Below are 16,920 nucleotides of genomic sequence, written 5' to 3'. Positions count from 1 at the left end.
GTTGTTTAAAGGTATATACGCAAAAGCAAGTCTCATTCTCACAATGATATTTCTGGAAAAGTTTCAGAAAATATTCAGAGAAAACCTCCAGAGAGCAGCGAAATATGCAAGAGAACAGAAGGTGGGTAATTCAAGTTTCATACTTCAGCCTTAGGCTCTCTTCATTGGTACGATGTTGATCCTGATGACATACTCTGAATTTGTTCTGGTGTTAGGGTGAAAGTTCAGCCCCCTGGCTAAGACATATTTTTAGTTTGAGTGAGCTCCCTATCTGACAGTTTCATCACCCAGCCGTGTATGGTCCTGTCATCCTGTTTCCTCTATCAGTCAGTTCTTCTGTTTGTTATGACGTGTTATTCTTGGTTTGTAAAGGAAGACATTTCCATTTCTTCTATTCTATACCTCTGGTGTTTTGTGAGATCTGTGAAACCTGGATAAACTTCCCCCAGAATTACCTTCGGTAGGTGCGATGCCAGTTTTTTTGAGCATGTGTTCAGCTTCTGACATAAGAGCATCAGTGGTGAAGTGAACCTGTCTCAAGCTGAGTCTTAGCTTAGCTGCACCTTAGGTTCAAATGTAAGTGGTTTCTGTAATCTACAAGTTTCCTTGATGTCCTCTCATGCTACCATTCGAAGGGTGCTTGTCCCGATAATTACTTGAATGCCCAGTGATAGGTTGTTACAAGAACATTGGGCAAGGAAAACTGAATCCAAACAGATCCATTGGATCTTGGGCAAACAGCTGATCGTTGACTTGACCCTAGTCATGCCATTTACAGGGTAACAGCCCACCAGCCTCTTAGAACAGAAGAAGTTACTTGGATGAAACATCTTCAAGAAATCCTTCAAGTCCAGTTGCCCTTGTTTCAGCTTGTTTTCTGGATATACCGTGACCTGAATGACTGAGAACCTTCACACACACGTAGCAGGCAGATGTTACCACAGTTATAGTTTTAGAGTTAACTAAACTAATGGAAATTTATGGTCTTTTGCTTGTTGTTACTTGGCAGTCGACTATGGTTTAAACAGGGTAATACCTTTCATTCAGTAAATTGAATGTGTGCTTAAAGATTTATTTTTCCTCCACCAGGCCGACAACTATGACATTACATCGCGCTCAACACTACTTGACGAAGTCTTTGAGCAATTTCAACCTTCACTGCAAATAGTGAAATTGATGGCTGGTGAATCTCCACTGGGAGAAGAACTGATAAATATCTTGGAGGATGTAGTTGAGAAAATGAGGGTTTACTTCCACAAGAAGATGAAGATGCGTCATGCAGAAAGCCTGAAGTCCCAAAGGGAACTGTAAGAAATGAGGAATTTCATTGAACTGAACTTTAACAGCTCTTTTTTCCATGTGTCTCTGCTGATCTGTCATGTTATGCTGTTTACGTTCTCATTGACACTTTATAAACCGCCATGAGTAGCATAAAGTTTGCCAGGACAATAATCATGTATCTATATGCATGCAACATTAAAATATATTTCTGTCCAAGAACAGTGCTGGAGGCAGTGCAGAAACACTTTTGGTTATGCCCAAAAATTTGAACATTGTTAGGAATACACAATTCCTAACAATGTGATGATCCTTTATTTCTATGTCCTAAACGAGAATGTGATTATTAAAAAAGGCTGGTATCTATGTAAAATCCTGTCGATCGCTTGTAAAAAAAAAAATAAAAAAAAAAAAAAGCTGGAACAGAGTTCTGGTATAAAACTGAGTCTCCAAGTCTTAACCAACGGATGGGCAGAGTGAAGGAAATGGAAAGGATGACTCTCAGATCTAGAGGAGCAACCTTTTCCAGGAAATGGGAGAAATATACTGCTTTTATCACAATGATGATGCTGCACATTAACAATTAAAGACACTAAACATTATATACAACTATTATTAACAGAGGAGCCCATATGTTTTTGTTTGTGTTTTTCTTTTCATTTTTCCTTGACAGCTTGTTGTCAACTTGCTTTCCCTTAAATTGAAAATACTAAATAAAAAGTACCAAAAAATATATATTTCTGTCAGTGTGAAGATATACTCTGTGTTTTGCTGTCATTAAAAGTTTGATTAAAGACACAATTCGATTGCTAGTAAAAAAAACTATGACAAATACAGTTTTAATTTTTAATTTAATTAAAGAAGTTTGCCTGGATGAATAAACCATGCCACCCAAAGCTTCTAACCATGCCACTGAGGAATATGTCACCATGGCTCAAGTGCGTGAATTGCTGGACCAACAAAAAGACTTTTACAGGACTTTGCTTGAGCAACAGGAAAAAAGCTTCAAAACTTGTGTTCAGATCATAGTTGACTCTTCAAACAGGAGGACTGATGATCTGTCAAAGCAAGTCTATGATCTCAAGGTGAGTCTGGAAATGACTCAAAAGGAATTTGATGATTTCAAAATCTCATGCAAATCTTGGTCCAAGAACTGTATGGAAACCAGGACTGACTTGGACACAATTTGTAAAAGCATGATTTCAATCTCCGACAAGACAGAATATCTCGAGGGCCAGTCAAGATGACAAAATGTTGTTGTAAATGGCATCAAAGAGTCTGGGAACGAAAAGGTGTCTGAATCTGAAGAAAAAGTGAGAAAACTACTCAGTGAAAAACTACTACTGGATCACTTGAAAATAGAGCTGGATTGGGCTCACAGGACTGGGAAACCAATGGCATCGTCAGATAAGCCACGACCCATTGTGGTCAGATTTTTGCGGCTGAAGGACAAACTTGCTGTTCTGGATAAAGCTAAAAACTTGAAGGGCTCTGGCATCTTTATAAACGAGGACTTCCCTGAAGCCGTCCGGCAAAGAAGGAAAGAACTTCTCCCAGCAATGAAGGCCGCTCGGGAGAGAGGTGACATTGCATATTTGAGATGTGACAAACTTATTGTCCATCCACCCACCCAAAACCCATCACACCAAAGGAAAGGTAACGCTCAGAGTCTGGCTCATTAGTTTTCTATCTTTAGACATTTATACAGTATTTTGATTATTTAGTTATATATCTGCAGCACATTATTCCTTATAAACACTATGGACTATAACAAACTTGATTTTGAAGGCCAGACTTTTGAGCCCTTTGATCCCTCGACTATTGACTCTTACAACTTTGATGTTGACCCAGACCTACATTTTTTTTCATCATTTGATGCCTCCAAAATTTGTAGTTATTATAATGATACTCAGTTTAATGACTTGTGTGTTTCTATGCCTCCTAATATATTCTCTACTTTTCATCTGAATATAAGAAGTCTTTCCAGCAACTATGATAAATTCATCCATTATCTATATACACTTAAACATGATTTTTCTGTTATTGCTTTATCAGAAACATGGCTTACAGAGGACTCTAAAGACATTTTTAAATTACGTAAATACAACTCGGTTCACTGTGTAAGAGAGAATAGATCTGGCGGCGGAGTATCTCTGTTCATCAATGATGTTTATGAATATAAAATCAGGGATGATCTCTGTCAGAGGCGATTGCTCTAAGACTACAGGGGAAGCTCAGCCTCCCCTAAAATATCACTGGCAATTTCGTCAAATACTACGAATTTACGTTACTACTCAAACTAAAATGTGCTAGAACATGATCGACTTCATGGCTACTTCTTATAATAACACAATCGTTAATAAGTTTTAGCCGTTCGTCCATCGTGATTTTTTTTCTCATATCACGGTCTGTTTAAAAACCCATTGAGGCTCGGCTTCAATGGACTTTCAACGGGGCTTCAGAATGGGCCGATCTCAGGGCAAAAAAGCTCGACATTTATTGGACAAACGCTCCAAAATCGTCACTTCCAGGGAAGCCGGGCGTCTCTGGGAGTGAATGGGCAGTGGGATGTACCAGGACGCCGAGCTTCTGTATGATGATTGGATGAACTGTTAACGTGGCTGGAACTCGTCGTGATTGACAGCGCTTTAAGCCTATACCAGACTATACTTCTGCATCGAAGGATTTTAGGTCAGTCCCATGCGGATATTTGGCGAGAGAAGTTACAGTAATACCATAGGGTTAATACTAAGCTACTGCTAATTATCTGTTGCGATATATCGCACTATTTCCATCTGTCAAAATAAAATCGTGAATATATGGTGTTATTGAGTTTGCTACTTGTTTTCATTTCAGTTTTAAAAAGTTTGTTTATTTGCAATTGTAGGGGGTAAACTAGCCAGCCAGCGAGCTAGCTGCATTTACTGTAGTTTAAAAGTTGATAGCTTAAAAGTTGAATGAAGTTTCTACGTTAAACGTTAAACGTTCAAGCTGAATTAATTAAATTAATTTTGGTTAGAAGAATGATAATAATAATACGAAGAACACTTCTGATAACAGTAGAGTGCATTTTCATGCACTCTAATTAACTAATAATAACTATAAACATAGGCCTATACAATATAAGGAGAATTAATTAGTAACCCTGTTAAATTTAATGATGTAATATTTGGCCAATTTTACAAAACTGGGCTTCCCCTATTTGAAGGACCAGCAGATCTCTGTCTAAAGTCTGATGGGGCTGAGGTGGAATCCGTTTTCGTAGAGCTCTCTGGTGTCTCTGGTGGAAAGAATGTTGTTGTTGGTGTTGTTTATCGCCCACCTGACTCTATCATCAAAGATTTCAATGAAAGTTTGTCAAATTCTCTTGATCTGATAAACAATGAGGATAAACTTTGTTACATTTTAGGAGATTTTAATATAAATCTTTTTAAATATAAATCAGATACCCTTACTGGGGACTTCCTTAATATTCTTTATTCTAGTTACTTTTTCCCTCTTATTCATAAATCTACACGAGTTAAAGCAAATTCAGCAACCTTGATCGATAACATTTTAACTAACTCTTTGAGTGAAGGAATGAAATCTGGGGTCTTGTATTTAGATTTGTCAGATCATTTTCCTATTTTCCAGTACTCTTTAATCAAGAGTTTTAATAGAGCTAAACATACCAAGAAAACAATGCACAAAAGAATTATGAGCAAGTCTAATATTTCAAAATTTAAAAACAAGCTTACCAGTATTTTATGGGATGACCTATATGAGGAAAATAATGCTGAATTTGCTTATCAATATTTTATGAAAGTTATTAGCTCTAGCTTTGATGAATGTTTCCCAACTGGAAGTTCTACCAGGAAATACAGTCAAGACTCCAATAAGCCATGGTTTACAGCTGATTTGTTGAAGCTGTTGAGGAAAAAGAATAAACTGTACAGAAAATATCTCTCAAATCCCACTCCTCTTAGCCATTGGGTTTATAAATCCTATAGAAATAAATATATTCATTCCATCAGATCTACAAAAAAGAATTATTTCAGCGAAAAATTTAATAGATGTTCAAACGATATTAAAACCACATGGAAAGTGATAAATCAGCTGTTGCAAAGAGAAAAAATTACCCCAGAGCTACCTGCTGTCTTTTTGGATGGTGAACATTCTTTTAAAAATCCATTCGATATAGCGCAAAAATTTAATGATTTTTTTGTTAATATTGGTTATGAATTAGCTAACAAAATATCTGTATGTCATGGTAATCCACTGGACTTTATCCATAGATATTATCCTATTATTTCTTCTTTCGAGTCCCCTGATATTTAAGAAATAAGTGACATAATTGATGAGCTAAAAACATCTTCAGCCGGCCGTGACTATATTACTGCATTCCTTGTTAAACAGGTGAAACAGTCAGTACTGCAGCTGCTTGCTCACATATTTTCTCTGTCTTTGAAAACAGGCGTTGTACCAGAGGATTTAAAAGTTGCCAAAGTGATTCCTCTGTTTAAAGCTGATGATCCATGTTGTTTTAATAACTATAGACCCATATCTATTTTGCCATGTTTTTCAAAAATATTAGAAAAAATTATTTATAAAAGGATTCTTTCTCATTTAGATTCTAATTCAATTCTTTACAAACACCAATATGGTTTCCGGAAAAAACACTCCACTTACATGGCTCTGCTTCACCTGATTGACAAAGTTACTTCTGCACTTGAAAATAATGAATTTACTTGTAGTATTTTTCTTGACTTTTCAAAAGCTTTTGATACAGTTAATCATTATATTTTACTTGAAAAGATGTATAAATATGGTTTTCATGATACCACACACAAATGGTTAAAAAATTATGTTTCCAACAGAAGACAGTATGTTTGTGTCAAGGGTTGTTATTCTAACAAAGCTAGACTACTCTGTGGGGTTCCGCAGGGATCCATTCTGGGACCATTATTATTTCTCATATACATTAATGATTTGTCTAATGCCTCTAATATCCTTTCTCCAATAATGTTTGCAGATGACACAACTCTAGTTCTTATTCAAATTTCAGTTCATTGATTAAGGATGCAAATGTTGGTTTAACTGCCTACGCTACCTGGTTCAGATTAAATAAATTATCTTTGAATATAAAAAAATCTAACTTTATCATTTTCAGTGGCAAAAAATCATATTCTAAGGATTTATCTAAAATTTCAATTGAGTCTGTTGAGATGCCTCAAGTGTCATCTACAAGATTCCTGGGAATTACTGTTGATGAGAGTTTGAGTTGGAAAGAACAAACTGACTGGGTTAGCAGAAAAATAAATAAATCTATTGGTATAATTAGAAGGGTCAGTCAGTTTGTCACCACAAACTGTCTCCATACTCTATATTACAGTTTAATTTATCCCTATCTTTCATATTGTAATATAGTTTGGGCAAGTACTTTTCCTAGTACGCTCAACAAAATCTTGGTCCTCCAGAAACGTTTTGTTAGAATTGCAACTCGAACTGAGTCACACACTCCATCTGCTCCTTTATTTCAAAAACTACAAATTCTTACTATTTTTAACATCAATATTTTTGAAATATGTGTCTTTATGTATAACATACATTCAAGTGAAGGGAATATTCCTGAGCTTAAGACATATTTTAAATCAAATTCACAGGTCCATTCCTACTCAACTCGTCAATCGTCAGATCTTCATCTTCCTAAATTTCTTACTTGCAGAGGTCAATTTTCAATAAGATTTAGGGGTACTAAATTGTGGAATGACTTTTCCCATTTGGCAAAAAACTGTTCCTATAAAACTCTACAAAAGACACTTAAAAGATTATTTAACGGTCGTTTTGTAATTTGCTTTTCTTCATATGTTGTTGTTCATGTCTCTGTGTTTTATCTTTGACTCACTTATGCTCAAGGAATCAATAATTTAGGGGTATAAACCAATATTTCCCTCATGGAGACACACACATACATACACATGGCACACATTACACATTCACATTTTTTGTTTTTATGTTAAATGTTTGTTTGTTTGTTTGTTTTTTTGTATGTTAATTTTGTGTTCTCTTTTAAATATTGTAAAATTTTAACATTAATTAGGTAGAGGCTTCAGATAAGCCCATTAGGCTTTCTGCTTCTTCCTGCACTGTGTGTTACTTTTTTTTATTCTTTGTCAATCTTGTATTTTTTTCTTTTAAACTGTGCAAAAATAAAAATCTAAATCTAATTGTTCACGTAATATTGAAACACTGGTCAGTATTTAACCAGAGAGCAACGGCCGTTAATAACCAAGAAACTTGTTTCATTTTGTCCTAGAGCCGTTGCCAGTGTTGCCTGGTTGACAAACTAACCTCAAAGAGGCTGGTGTTTATGCATTATATCACTGGTTCTCAACCTTTTTGGGGTCTTGGACCCCCTGCATATTTTTGACCGACCTTTAGGACTCGGGGGTGGGGGAGCAATTTGATAGCAGAAACTGCATTTTAAACTGCATTATAGCATCTATATGCTAGAGTCATTCATTCATTCATTCATCTTCTATACCCGTTTAGTCCTGTTAAGGGTCACGTGGGTCTGCTGGAGCCTATCCCAGCTGTAATCGGGCGAATGCTAGAGTCAGTTATCTTGTTATTTGGGAAATTTATAGTATGATATTCTAGTCTGGAAACGAGAACAACTTATGGGAAATTTGGTCTGCAGTCTCTCCTTTGGGAAGTGATTATGCAAATCAAATTGTTTGTTTATGTCGTGATAGACAGTGTAAGAGCAACTCATCTGTGTGTCATAGAGTAGTATTTGTTTACAACAGAATGGCTCTGATTGGTTGAACGACTAATCAGAGCCATGACATCATGAGGCCATGACCTCAGCAGAATGTGACATCATGAGGTCATGACCTCAGCACAATGTGACATCATGAGGATTCCCTCAACAGGTCGCCAGTCTATCACAGGTCAGGTCCGGCACCCTCCCACAGTTTTTGGACTGTGGGAGGGTGCCAGAGCACCCAGAGAGAACCCAGGCAGACACAAGACCCTAGCCCTTATACAGTCCCTGACAAAAGTCTTGTCACTTATCCATTTTGTAGAAACAACAGTTTATAACCTGACTTTTAATTAATCCATTGGTTTTAGAAATTTCTCATATGAAAGCTAAAACCCTCCCAAATTATGTTTGATATACTAAAATAAATTTGCTTCATTGAAGAAAGATTGATCATTTAATGAACACAGAAAGGTCAGATTTTGGCAAGACAAAAGTTTTGTCGCCTACAGAAAGTAATGTGAAAATTGAACAAATCATTTACTTCAAATACAAAAATATGATGCATAACATCAGTGAATTAAGTACTGGTGCTGTGAGATCCATATTTAATATCTTGTATGACTTCCATGAGCTTGAAGGACTGCATCCATGCGGTTCGACAATGATTCATACAATTTATTGATGAAGTCATCAGGAATAGCAAAGAAAGCAGTCTTACATGCCTCCCAGAGTTCATCAAGATGCTTTGGTTTCGTCTTCCATGCTTCCTCTTTCATTCTTCCCCAGACATGCTCAATGATGTTCATGTCTGGTGACTGGGCTGGCCAGTCCTGGAGCACCTTGATCTTCTTCGCCTTGAGGAACTTTGATGTAGAGATGGAAGTATGCGATGGAGCACCATCCTGCTGCAAAATTTGACCCCTTTTATGGTTGGGAATGTAAGAGGTAGCTAATACTTCTTGATATTTTACGCTATTGATATTGCCTTCCACCCTGCAAATCTCTCGCACACCCCCATACTGGATGTAACCCCAGACCATGATTTTTCCGCCACCAAATTTAACTGTTTTCTGGGTGAATCTCGGATCCATGCGAGCTCCAGTAGGTCTCCTGCAATATTTGCGGCGGCTGTGATGTAATTCAACCGAAGATTCATCTGAGAAATCCACCTTCTGCCACTTTTCCAGCGTCCATCCTTTTAGCAGGCTGTGGGCCTTGGCAAATGCCACACGTTTTTTTAATTGCCTTTTGTTTAGTGCTGGTTTCTGGGCACTGATTCTACCATGGAGGCCATTTCGAGACAGGATTCTACAAACTGTTCTGGTTGACACGGGGACTTGAGGTGACCAGGCCTGGTGGAGCTCTGCTGCAGTGGAAAAGGGGCTGGCCTTGGATTTTCGAGCCAACAAACGGTCCTCCCGAGCAGTTGTCTTGCGGGGTCTGCCGGACCTGGGCTTGTCAAAAACATCTCCAGTCTCTTCAAATCTTTTTCTTATTCTTGTAAGACTGCTTTCTTTGCTATTCCTGATGACTTCATCAATAAATTGTATGAATCATTGTCGAACCGCATGGATGCAGTCCTTCAAGCTCATGGAAGTCATACAAGATATTAAATATGGATCTCACAGCACCAGTACTTAATTCACTGATGTTATGCATCATATTTTTGTATTTGAAGTAAATGATTTGTTCAATTTTCACATTACTTTCTGTAGGCGACAAAACTTTTGTCTTGCCAAAATCTGACCTTTCTGTGTTCATTAAATGATCAATCTTTCTTCAGTGAAGCAAATTTATTTTAGTATATCAAACATAATTTGGGAGGGTTTTAGCTTTCATATGAGCCATTTCTAAAACCAATGGATTAATTAAAAGTCAGGTTATAACCTGTTGTTCCTACAAAATGGATAAGTGACAAGACTTTTGTCAGGGACTGTAGTATAACAATACTATAAGGGCCAGGTTCACTAATGGCCTTCCACTGGATTGGCTGAGGGCCACACCATTAGCATTAGCTTGGTGGCTTGAGGAGGCAGATACCTCCACCTGCAGCCGCAGTGGGCTGATCATCTGGCTGTTGGGTTTGACAGACCAGAGTCAGCAGAGGAGGTTGGACCTTCCAGCCCAACCTCCAAACTATTAGGGAGTGTTAGAAATGACTCTTATTTAAAAACTCCTACTGGTAACGTGACGATGTCATCATGGCATCATTGAGAACAAGTGGTTACTGGCCACACCTGTCAGATGTCACATGTATGTTTGCATTAGTCAGTGTATAAACTCAGATATATGTGATCTGTGACAACACTACATTTTTAATTATATATATATATATATATACACAAAACTCATCACCATATTGTTTTGAATTTCTTCCTGTTTCACATCTATCTATCTATCTATCTATCTATACACAAACAGGTTCAAGGCAGGTGAGCCAAATGTACAGACAACAAATAAAAGGCAGAGTAACTGAGCTTTCATTCATTTATCAAAATGATGATAAAGCCAAGGCAAAGAGTGCTGGATGAAAATCCAAAGCTAAAGTTGAAATCCAGAGACAGAGGCAGAGATGAGCACAGCGTGGGGAGAAAAGATGGTGGATCTTTGTCTGTGTCAGATTATTTACAGTAAAAGACATAATGGTGATGGATGCTGGTTGGAGAGGCCTTCCAGAAATGTTTGCCTGGGACCCCAGTAGACAGACAATAGAAGAAAGGGTACTGTGGTGTGGGTGAGACTCTCTTTGGCTTCACCGCACCTGTCGCACCTGTCTCCATTCTGCCATTAAGTAAAACATATAATTTATATTTTTATATTTAATTCATATATTTAAAACATAAGCAAGTGACACAAAAATGACTCCCAGTTCCAAGACTTCCAGTATGGTATGATAAGGAACAATATATGAAGACTTCCTGTTTGATTTTCAGCTTAACCCTTTATATGGCACTCATTGAAATACCTGGAAATTGTAAAATTCAACCCTAGAGTGTTATTGTAGGGCATAAGAAGACCTTTTTTACTTTTGTCAAAATTTTTAATTTTCATGGAGAAAATCAAGATTAATGAAGTTACCATATATGGTTCATTGCCCTTAGGTGGTAAACAAATTTAAACATGTATTTAGACCATTAGAACATAACATAAGTGCTGATTCAGGCACTTGTCAACTTAAGAATGTTGCCTTAATCTTCTCTGATTGGCTAGGTGAAAACCATATGTTTCTAGACCTCACTGAGAACAACTGGGACACAGTTTTGAATTTTTGCTTAAGTCATCTCGCTTTGTAAAGGGTTAATGGTGACAGTGATTGAAGCGGGCTAGATCTCAACGTCTGTAACAGTAAACAGTAAACGGAGGAGTGTGAGAGCACACTGCATGCACTGGAATGTTGTCAAACTGTTTTAATCGGTCAGGTTTTATCTCCCAACACTGACTGGTGTTATCATGTTCCCGTAAAGAGGAAATGAAAGTGAAAGGACAGCCCACAGAGCACAACCTGACAACAAGAGCGTATAAAACATTTGTCGTTTGTCGTTCCCCACCTGCGCATCAAGCTCTCCTCACTCAGCAGGTAAGATCACTGAACGATAAGATAGTTACTCTCAGAACGCTGAAACCTCTTTACAATTTTGCTGTAAATTGTAAAGAGGTATGTTGCTTTTTAATTTTCTATCAAATTCACAGAGAGTTTTATTTACAGCTGTGATGGCAGCAGCAGTCTTACCCAGCAGCAGAGGACTGGCTACAGTCAGGACCTCCAAAACCCTCCTCCTCATATTCTCTCTGCTCAGTCTGGTTCACGTCGCAAGTTCACTGATAGACCAGAACACACTGGTACATTGTTTCTAGATCTACATTTGCAAATGATAAACAATTATGGTTAGATTAGAATTTAAGGTTGTTCTTTTTTTAAAAAACTTGACTTTGTTGTACTATGTTTCACCAGCTGTAAAAACACTGTGCTCCAAATGCATTCATTTTTTTGATATTTTCTCTCGTGTTTCAGGAACAGCTCAAACGCGACCTTCAGACCCTCGAGGAAGAAGTAGCAACAAAGAAGGTGAGTGGGTCAGTTTAGCTGGGAGAGTCAATTTATAGTAGAAGAATACTCTATACGTATTCATTTGGTTTTATTTCTCCTCCAGGCCCACCACATGCTAAACAAAGACTTCTTCTCAGAGTTAATGGATGACTTGAAAAACGCGATGGACACTGCCAGAAAAATGGCTGTCATTTCTATGCTTGATATACCACCACTGCGGGTGTTCATTGAAGACATCGAGGGCATCATTGAATCAAGTAAGACTTTCATCACTAAAATGCACGAGGAAGAAGCTGCATTAATCGAGGACAATGAAGAGAAACTGAGAGGAATGAAGGAGAGGATAACGTCTGTAGAGGAGTATCAAGCTGAACTGTAACGCGTTTGTCTCTGTCTCTGATTTTATCTGTTGTATCCGTAAAGCTCCTCTCTCTCTACTGTGTAGCTTCGGTTTTTATTAGATGGTTCTGATGGATATTTGATCCTGATGGACTGTTGTCAATAGTTTGCTCAGAAAGATTTTATGTACCACTGAAATAAGTGACTAAAGCCAATGATCTGAGGAAACAATTCATCACAAATTGTAAATATTGTGAAAAAAAGCAGCATATGATTTTATTTATGAACTTGTCCATTCTTACTCACTGCAAAAGAAAAATGTACTCATTAACCAGTCACCCATTTAGATGATGTACCCCAAGCAAATAAATTCTTATGTCTGAAATATCGTTAAATGCTACTTTATTTCCTTCAGACTTCTTTCGTACATCTCTGTTACATCTCTGTCTCTGTTGAGGCAAAGCCATCTGATTACGGTACTGGGCTTGTTCAATTCAATTTCAATTTTGTTTATATAGCATCAATAAAAATACAAATCGTCTCAAGGCGCTTTACAAAACCCAGCCTGAAACCCCCAGAGCAAGCCTGAAGGCAATGGTGGCAAGAAAAAACTCCCTTTTAACAGAAAGAAATCTTGAGCAGAACCTACCTCATATGGCCAGGTAGAGACAGAAAAGAAAAGAGAGAAGAGAAACCTCTCTCTGTTAAATTCTTAAGTGTCTTAATGATAAACTGTGGCAAAAATTGACCTATTCATAGTAACTTTTATTTGTACTTGTTACATACTATATATGTTCTTTCTTGTTTTTGTAATATATCCACAAAATGCGATGCTACCTTGGTACGATGTGGAACATTTACCCGTGATTGAACAGAACCCACATGACAATATGCCCAGTCCACCTTTGCAGGTGCCCCATTGACTCCCACGCCTAAGGCCTTTGAACCAAGTGCAGTGGGATTTGGCCACTGCTAAAACACAACACAGTACTATTAGATGTGCACTGCACAACCTAAGTTTTGGAATGTGTCTGAGGCCATGATAGAGAAACTAAAATCTGAAAGATCCAACAGTAACACTAATAGGACACAAAGGGGCTGAGGGCGCTCAGGAGACTTCAAAAAGTTTGTAGCTTAGGTGCTCTTCTGCGATGGGTGAAGTAATAATCCAAAAAAAAGAAATTACAGAGGCACACTGAAGTTGAAGAAGTATCAAAAAAAAGCCTTTAATTTAACATGGCAAGGTCTGATTAAAAGCACATGAGCCTACGCGTTGCGGCCATCTTGGCCTTCATCAGGGCATAGACACAGGAAGTAGATCACAGCTTAAAATGGACACCCTTGGGTGTTTAGTGGGTGGAGCCTTCCCATTATGTCACAGCTCATGTGACCAACTAGTAGGTTATCAAAACACAATTAATAGACAAAACATAGATAAAGAGATATCACTAGAGAGAGAAAGGGAGAGAGAGAAATAAATTTCAATAAAAGCACACAAAAATGTCCAAACTTCATAGAAAGGGGGAAAAATCACATTCCTCATTTAGGCCAGGGAAAGAGGTTGCCTTGAGTTTACTAATCCAAAAAGTTTCTCTTTGGAGAAGGGTCCTTAGATGGTCTCCACCCCTCAGGGGTTTGGAGACTACCTCTATCACCATCACTTTGAGGGAGGAAGACGAGGGATGACCTGCCTGCTGGTAATGGACCGCCATGGGATACGCAGGGTTTTTTATCCTTATGGCGTTTTTGTGTTCAGCCACTCTGTCCTTCAGCCTTCTTTTAGTTCTGCCGATATAGAAGCAGCCACACTCACACTCTAATCTGTAGACTACAAAGGTAGTGTTACAATTGGCAAAGGCATTGACAGTAAAACTTGTATTGGAAAACACATCCACAAAAGCAGCAGTTTTAACCACATTTCCACAATGGTTACAGTTCCCACATCTGTGATTCCTTTTAATTTTACGTAGCCAGTGTTCTTTCTTTTGAACTGTAAGGTGACTATGCACCAATTTATCTCTCAATCTGGGTGCTCGTTTCAAGCAGAATGAGGGAGGATCACGAAATACCTCCTTCAGTGAGGGGTCGACTTGAAGTATGGCCCAATTGCTCTTAATTATGTTTTTAATTTTCAAAGCTGCCTTACTGTATCTGGTGGAAAAAAAAGACTTGATGATTGCTCGGTAGCGAGGTAGATTTGCTTTTTAAACAAGACCTCTCCACACGTTCGAATCTAACTAAAAAGGAACATGAGGCATTAGTTTGGTTGAAAAACAATGATGAATTGATTATAAAACCTGCTGACAAAGGCAGTGCTACAGTAATTTGGTCCAGACAGAAATATACTACAGAGGCACGCCGCCAATTAGATAATGCCCACTTTTATGTACGTTTGATGTCAAACCCGCTGGACAAGCTTAAACAAGAACTTGAAGATCTCCTCTTAGGGGCAAAGACAAACAACTGGATCAACAATAAGGAATATGAATATTTATGTCCCTCTGAACCTTGTCTTGCAACTTTTTATATGCTACCCAAGGTGCATAAAGATCTGGATAACCCACCAGGCCGCCCCATCATTAGTGGGATTGGCACTCTCTCAGAGCCCCTTTCAAAGTTTATTGATTGTTTCATTAAACCTTATGTGTCTACTCTTCCGTCATTTGTAGAGGACACAACAGATGTACTGGTGAAATTATCCACATTGAAAAACACTGAGGATGCATTCCTTGCAACCATGGATGTTGAGAGCCTCTACACGAATGTTGATCATACAGAAGGCCTTCATGCTATCAAATACTTTTTAACATCAAGACAAAGTGAGTGCTTGCCACCAAATGACTTTATTTTAAAACTTATTGAATGGACACTCAACAATAATGTGTTTTTCTTTGAGGAAGATGTATACAGACAGGTCAAGGGAACAGCTATGGGGGCATGCTTTGCACCCAGCTATGCTTGTCTTTTCTTGGGTCTTTGGGAGAAGGACTACATTCACAACACATGCAACCCCTTCCTTGAAAACTTGATCTTCTATTGCCGCTACACTGATGATGTGATTTTTTGCTTTAAAGGTACTGAATACAACCTTCTGGAATTTCATAAATATGTGAATTCCATTAATCATAATATAAAAATGACATTAGAATACAAAGAGAAATATAATTTTTGGATTTATTAATTAGCAAAGAGGACAATGGAGACTTGCATTCATCTATTTTTAGAAAAAGCACTGATTGTAACACTATTCTGAGAGCTGATAGCTTTCATTCACCACACCTGATAAATAACATTCCTTATGGACAGTTCCTTCGTCTTAAAAGAATTTGTGACACACAAGATGACTTTCAATCTGAATCTGTGGAGATGGCTAAACGTTTTGAGGAAAGGGGGTACAAGACAGAGGTGATTCAACAGGCCAAAATGAGGGCCGACCAATGCGACAAAAATGACCTACTAATAAAAAGACGGAAACCCAAGAGCAATCATCAAGTCTTTTTTTTTCCACCAGATACAGTAAGGCAGCTTTGAAAATTAAAAACATAATTAAGAGCAATTGGGCCATACTTCAAGTCGACCCCTCACTGAAGGAGGTATTTCGTGATCCTCCCTCATTCTGCTTGAAACGAGCACCCAGATTGAGAGATAAATTGGTGCATAGTCACCTTACAGTTCAAAAGAAAGAACACTGGCTACGTAAAATTAAAGGGAATCACAGATGTGGGAACTGTAACCATTGTGGAAATGTGGTTAAAACTGCTGCTTTTGTGGATGTGTTTTCCAATACAAGTTTTACTGTCAATGCCTTTGCCAATTGTAACACTACCTTTGTAGTCTACAGATTAGAGTGTGAGTGTGGCTGCTTCTATATCGGCAGAACTAAAAGAAGGCTGAAGGACAGAGTGGCTGAACACAAAAACGCCATAAGGATAAAAAAACCCTGCGTATCCCATGGCGGTCCATTACCAGCAGGCAGGTCATCCCTCGTCTTCCTCCCTCAAAGTGATGGTGATAGAGGTAGTCTCCAAACCCCTGAGGGGTGGAGACCATCTAAGGACCCTTCTCCAAAGAGAAACTTTTTGGATTAGTAAACTCAAGGCAACCTCTTTCCCTGGCCTAAATGAGGAATGTGATTTTTCCCCCTTTCTATGAAGTTTGGACATTTTTGTGTGCTTTTATTGAAATTTATTTCTCTCTCTCCCTTTCTCTCTCTAGTGATATCTCTTTATCTATGTTCTGTCTATTAATTGTGTTTTGATAACCTACTAGTTGGTCACATGAGCTGTGACATAATGGGAAGGCTCCACCCACTAAACACCCAAGGGTGTCCATTTTAAGCTGTGATCTACTTCCTGTGTCTATGCCCTGATGAAGGCCAAGATGGCCGCAACGCGTAGGCTCATGTGCTTTTAATCAGACCTTGCCATGTTAAATTAAAGGCTTTTTTTTGATACTTCTTCAACTTCAGAGTGCCTCTGTAATTTCTTTTTTTTGGAGTAACACTAATAGT

At 38.1% G+C, this 16,920-nt stretch overlaps 1 protein-coding gene across 1 annotated transcript; it reads left to right on the top strand.

Annotated features, from left to right (window-relative positions):
- Positions 1-2,162: 2,162 nt before the first annotated feature.
- On the top strand, positions 2,163-12,619 carry LOC311491475 (uncharacterized protein; the record flags this gene model as incomplete). The annotated part of the gene is made up of 3 exons (XM_084549403.1): positions 2,163-2,363; positions 12,036-12,089; positions 12,175-12,619. 3 exons carry the CDS (start codon positions 2,163-2,165, stop codon positions 12,448-12,450), a joined length of 531 nt encoding a protein of 176 aa, XP_084405529.1. The 3' UTR covers positions 12,451-12,619.
- Positions 12,620-16,920: the final 4,301 nt, after the last annotated feature.

Source organism: Chelon labrosus (genome assembly GCF_963514085.1).
Source record: "Chelon labrosus genome assembly, chromosome: 1".
Taxonomy (NCBI): Eukaryota; Metazoa; Chordata; class Actinopteri; order Mugiliformes; family Mugilidae; genus Chelon; species Chelon labrosus.
This window is presented reverse-complemented; position numbering and strand designations above follow the sequence as displayed.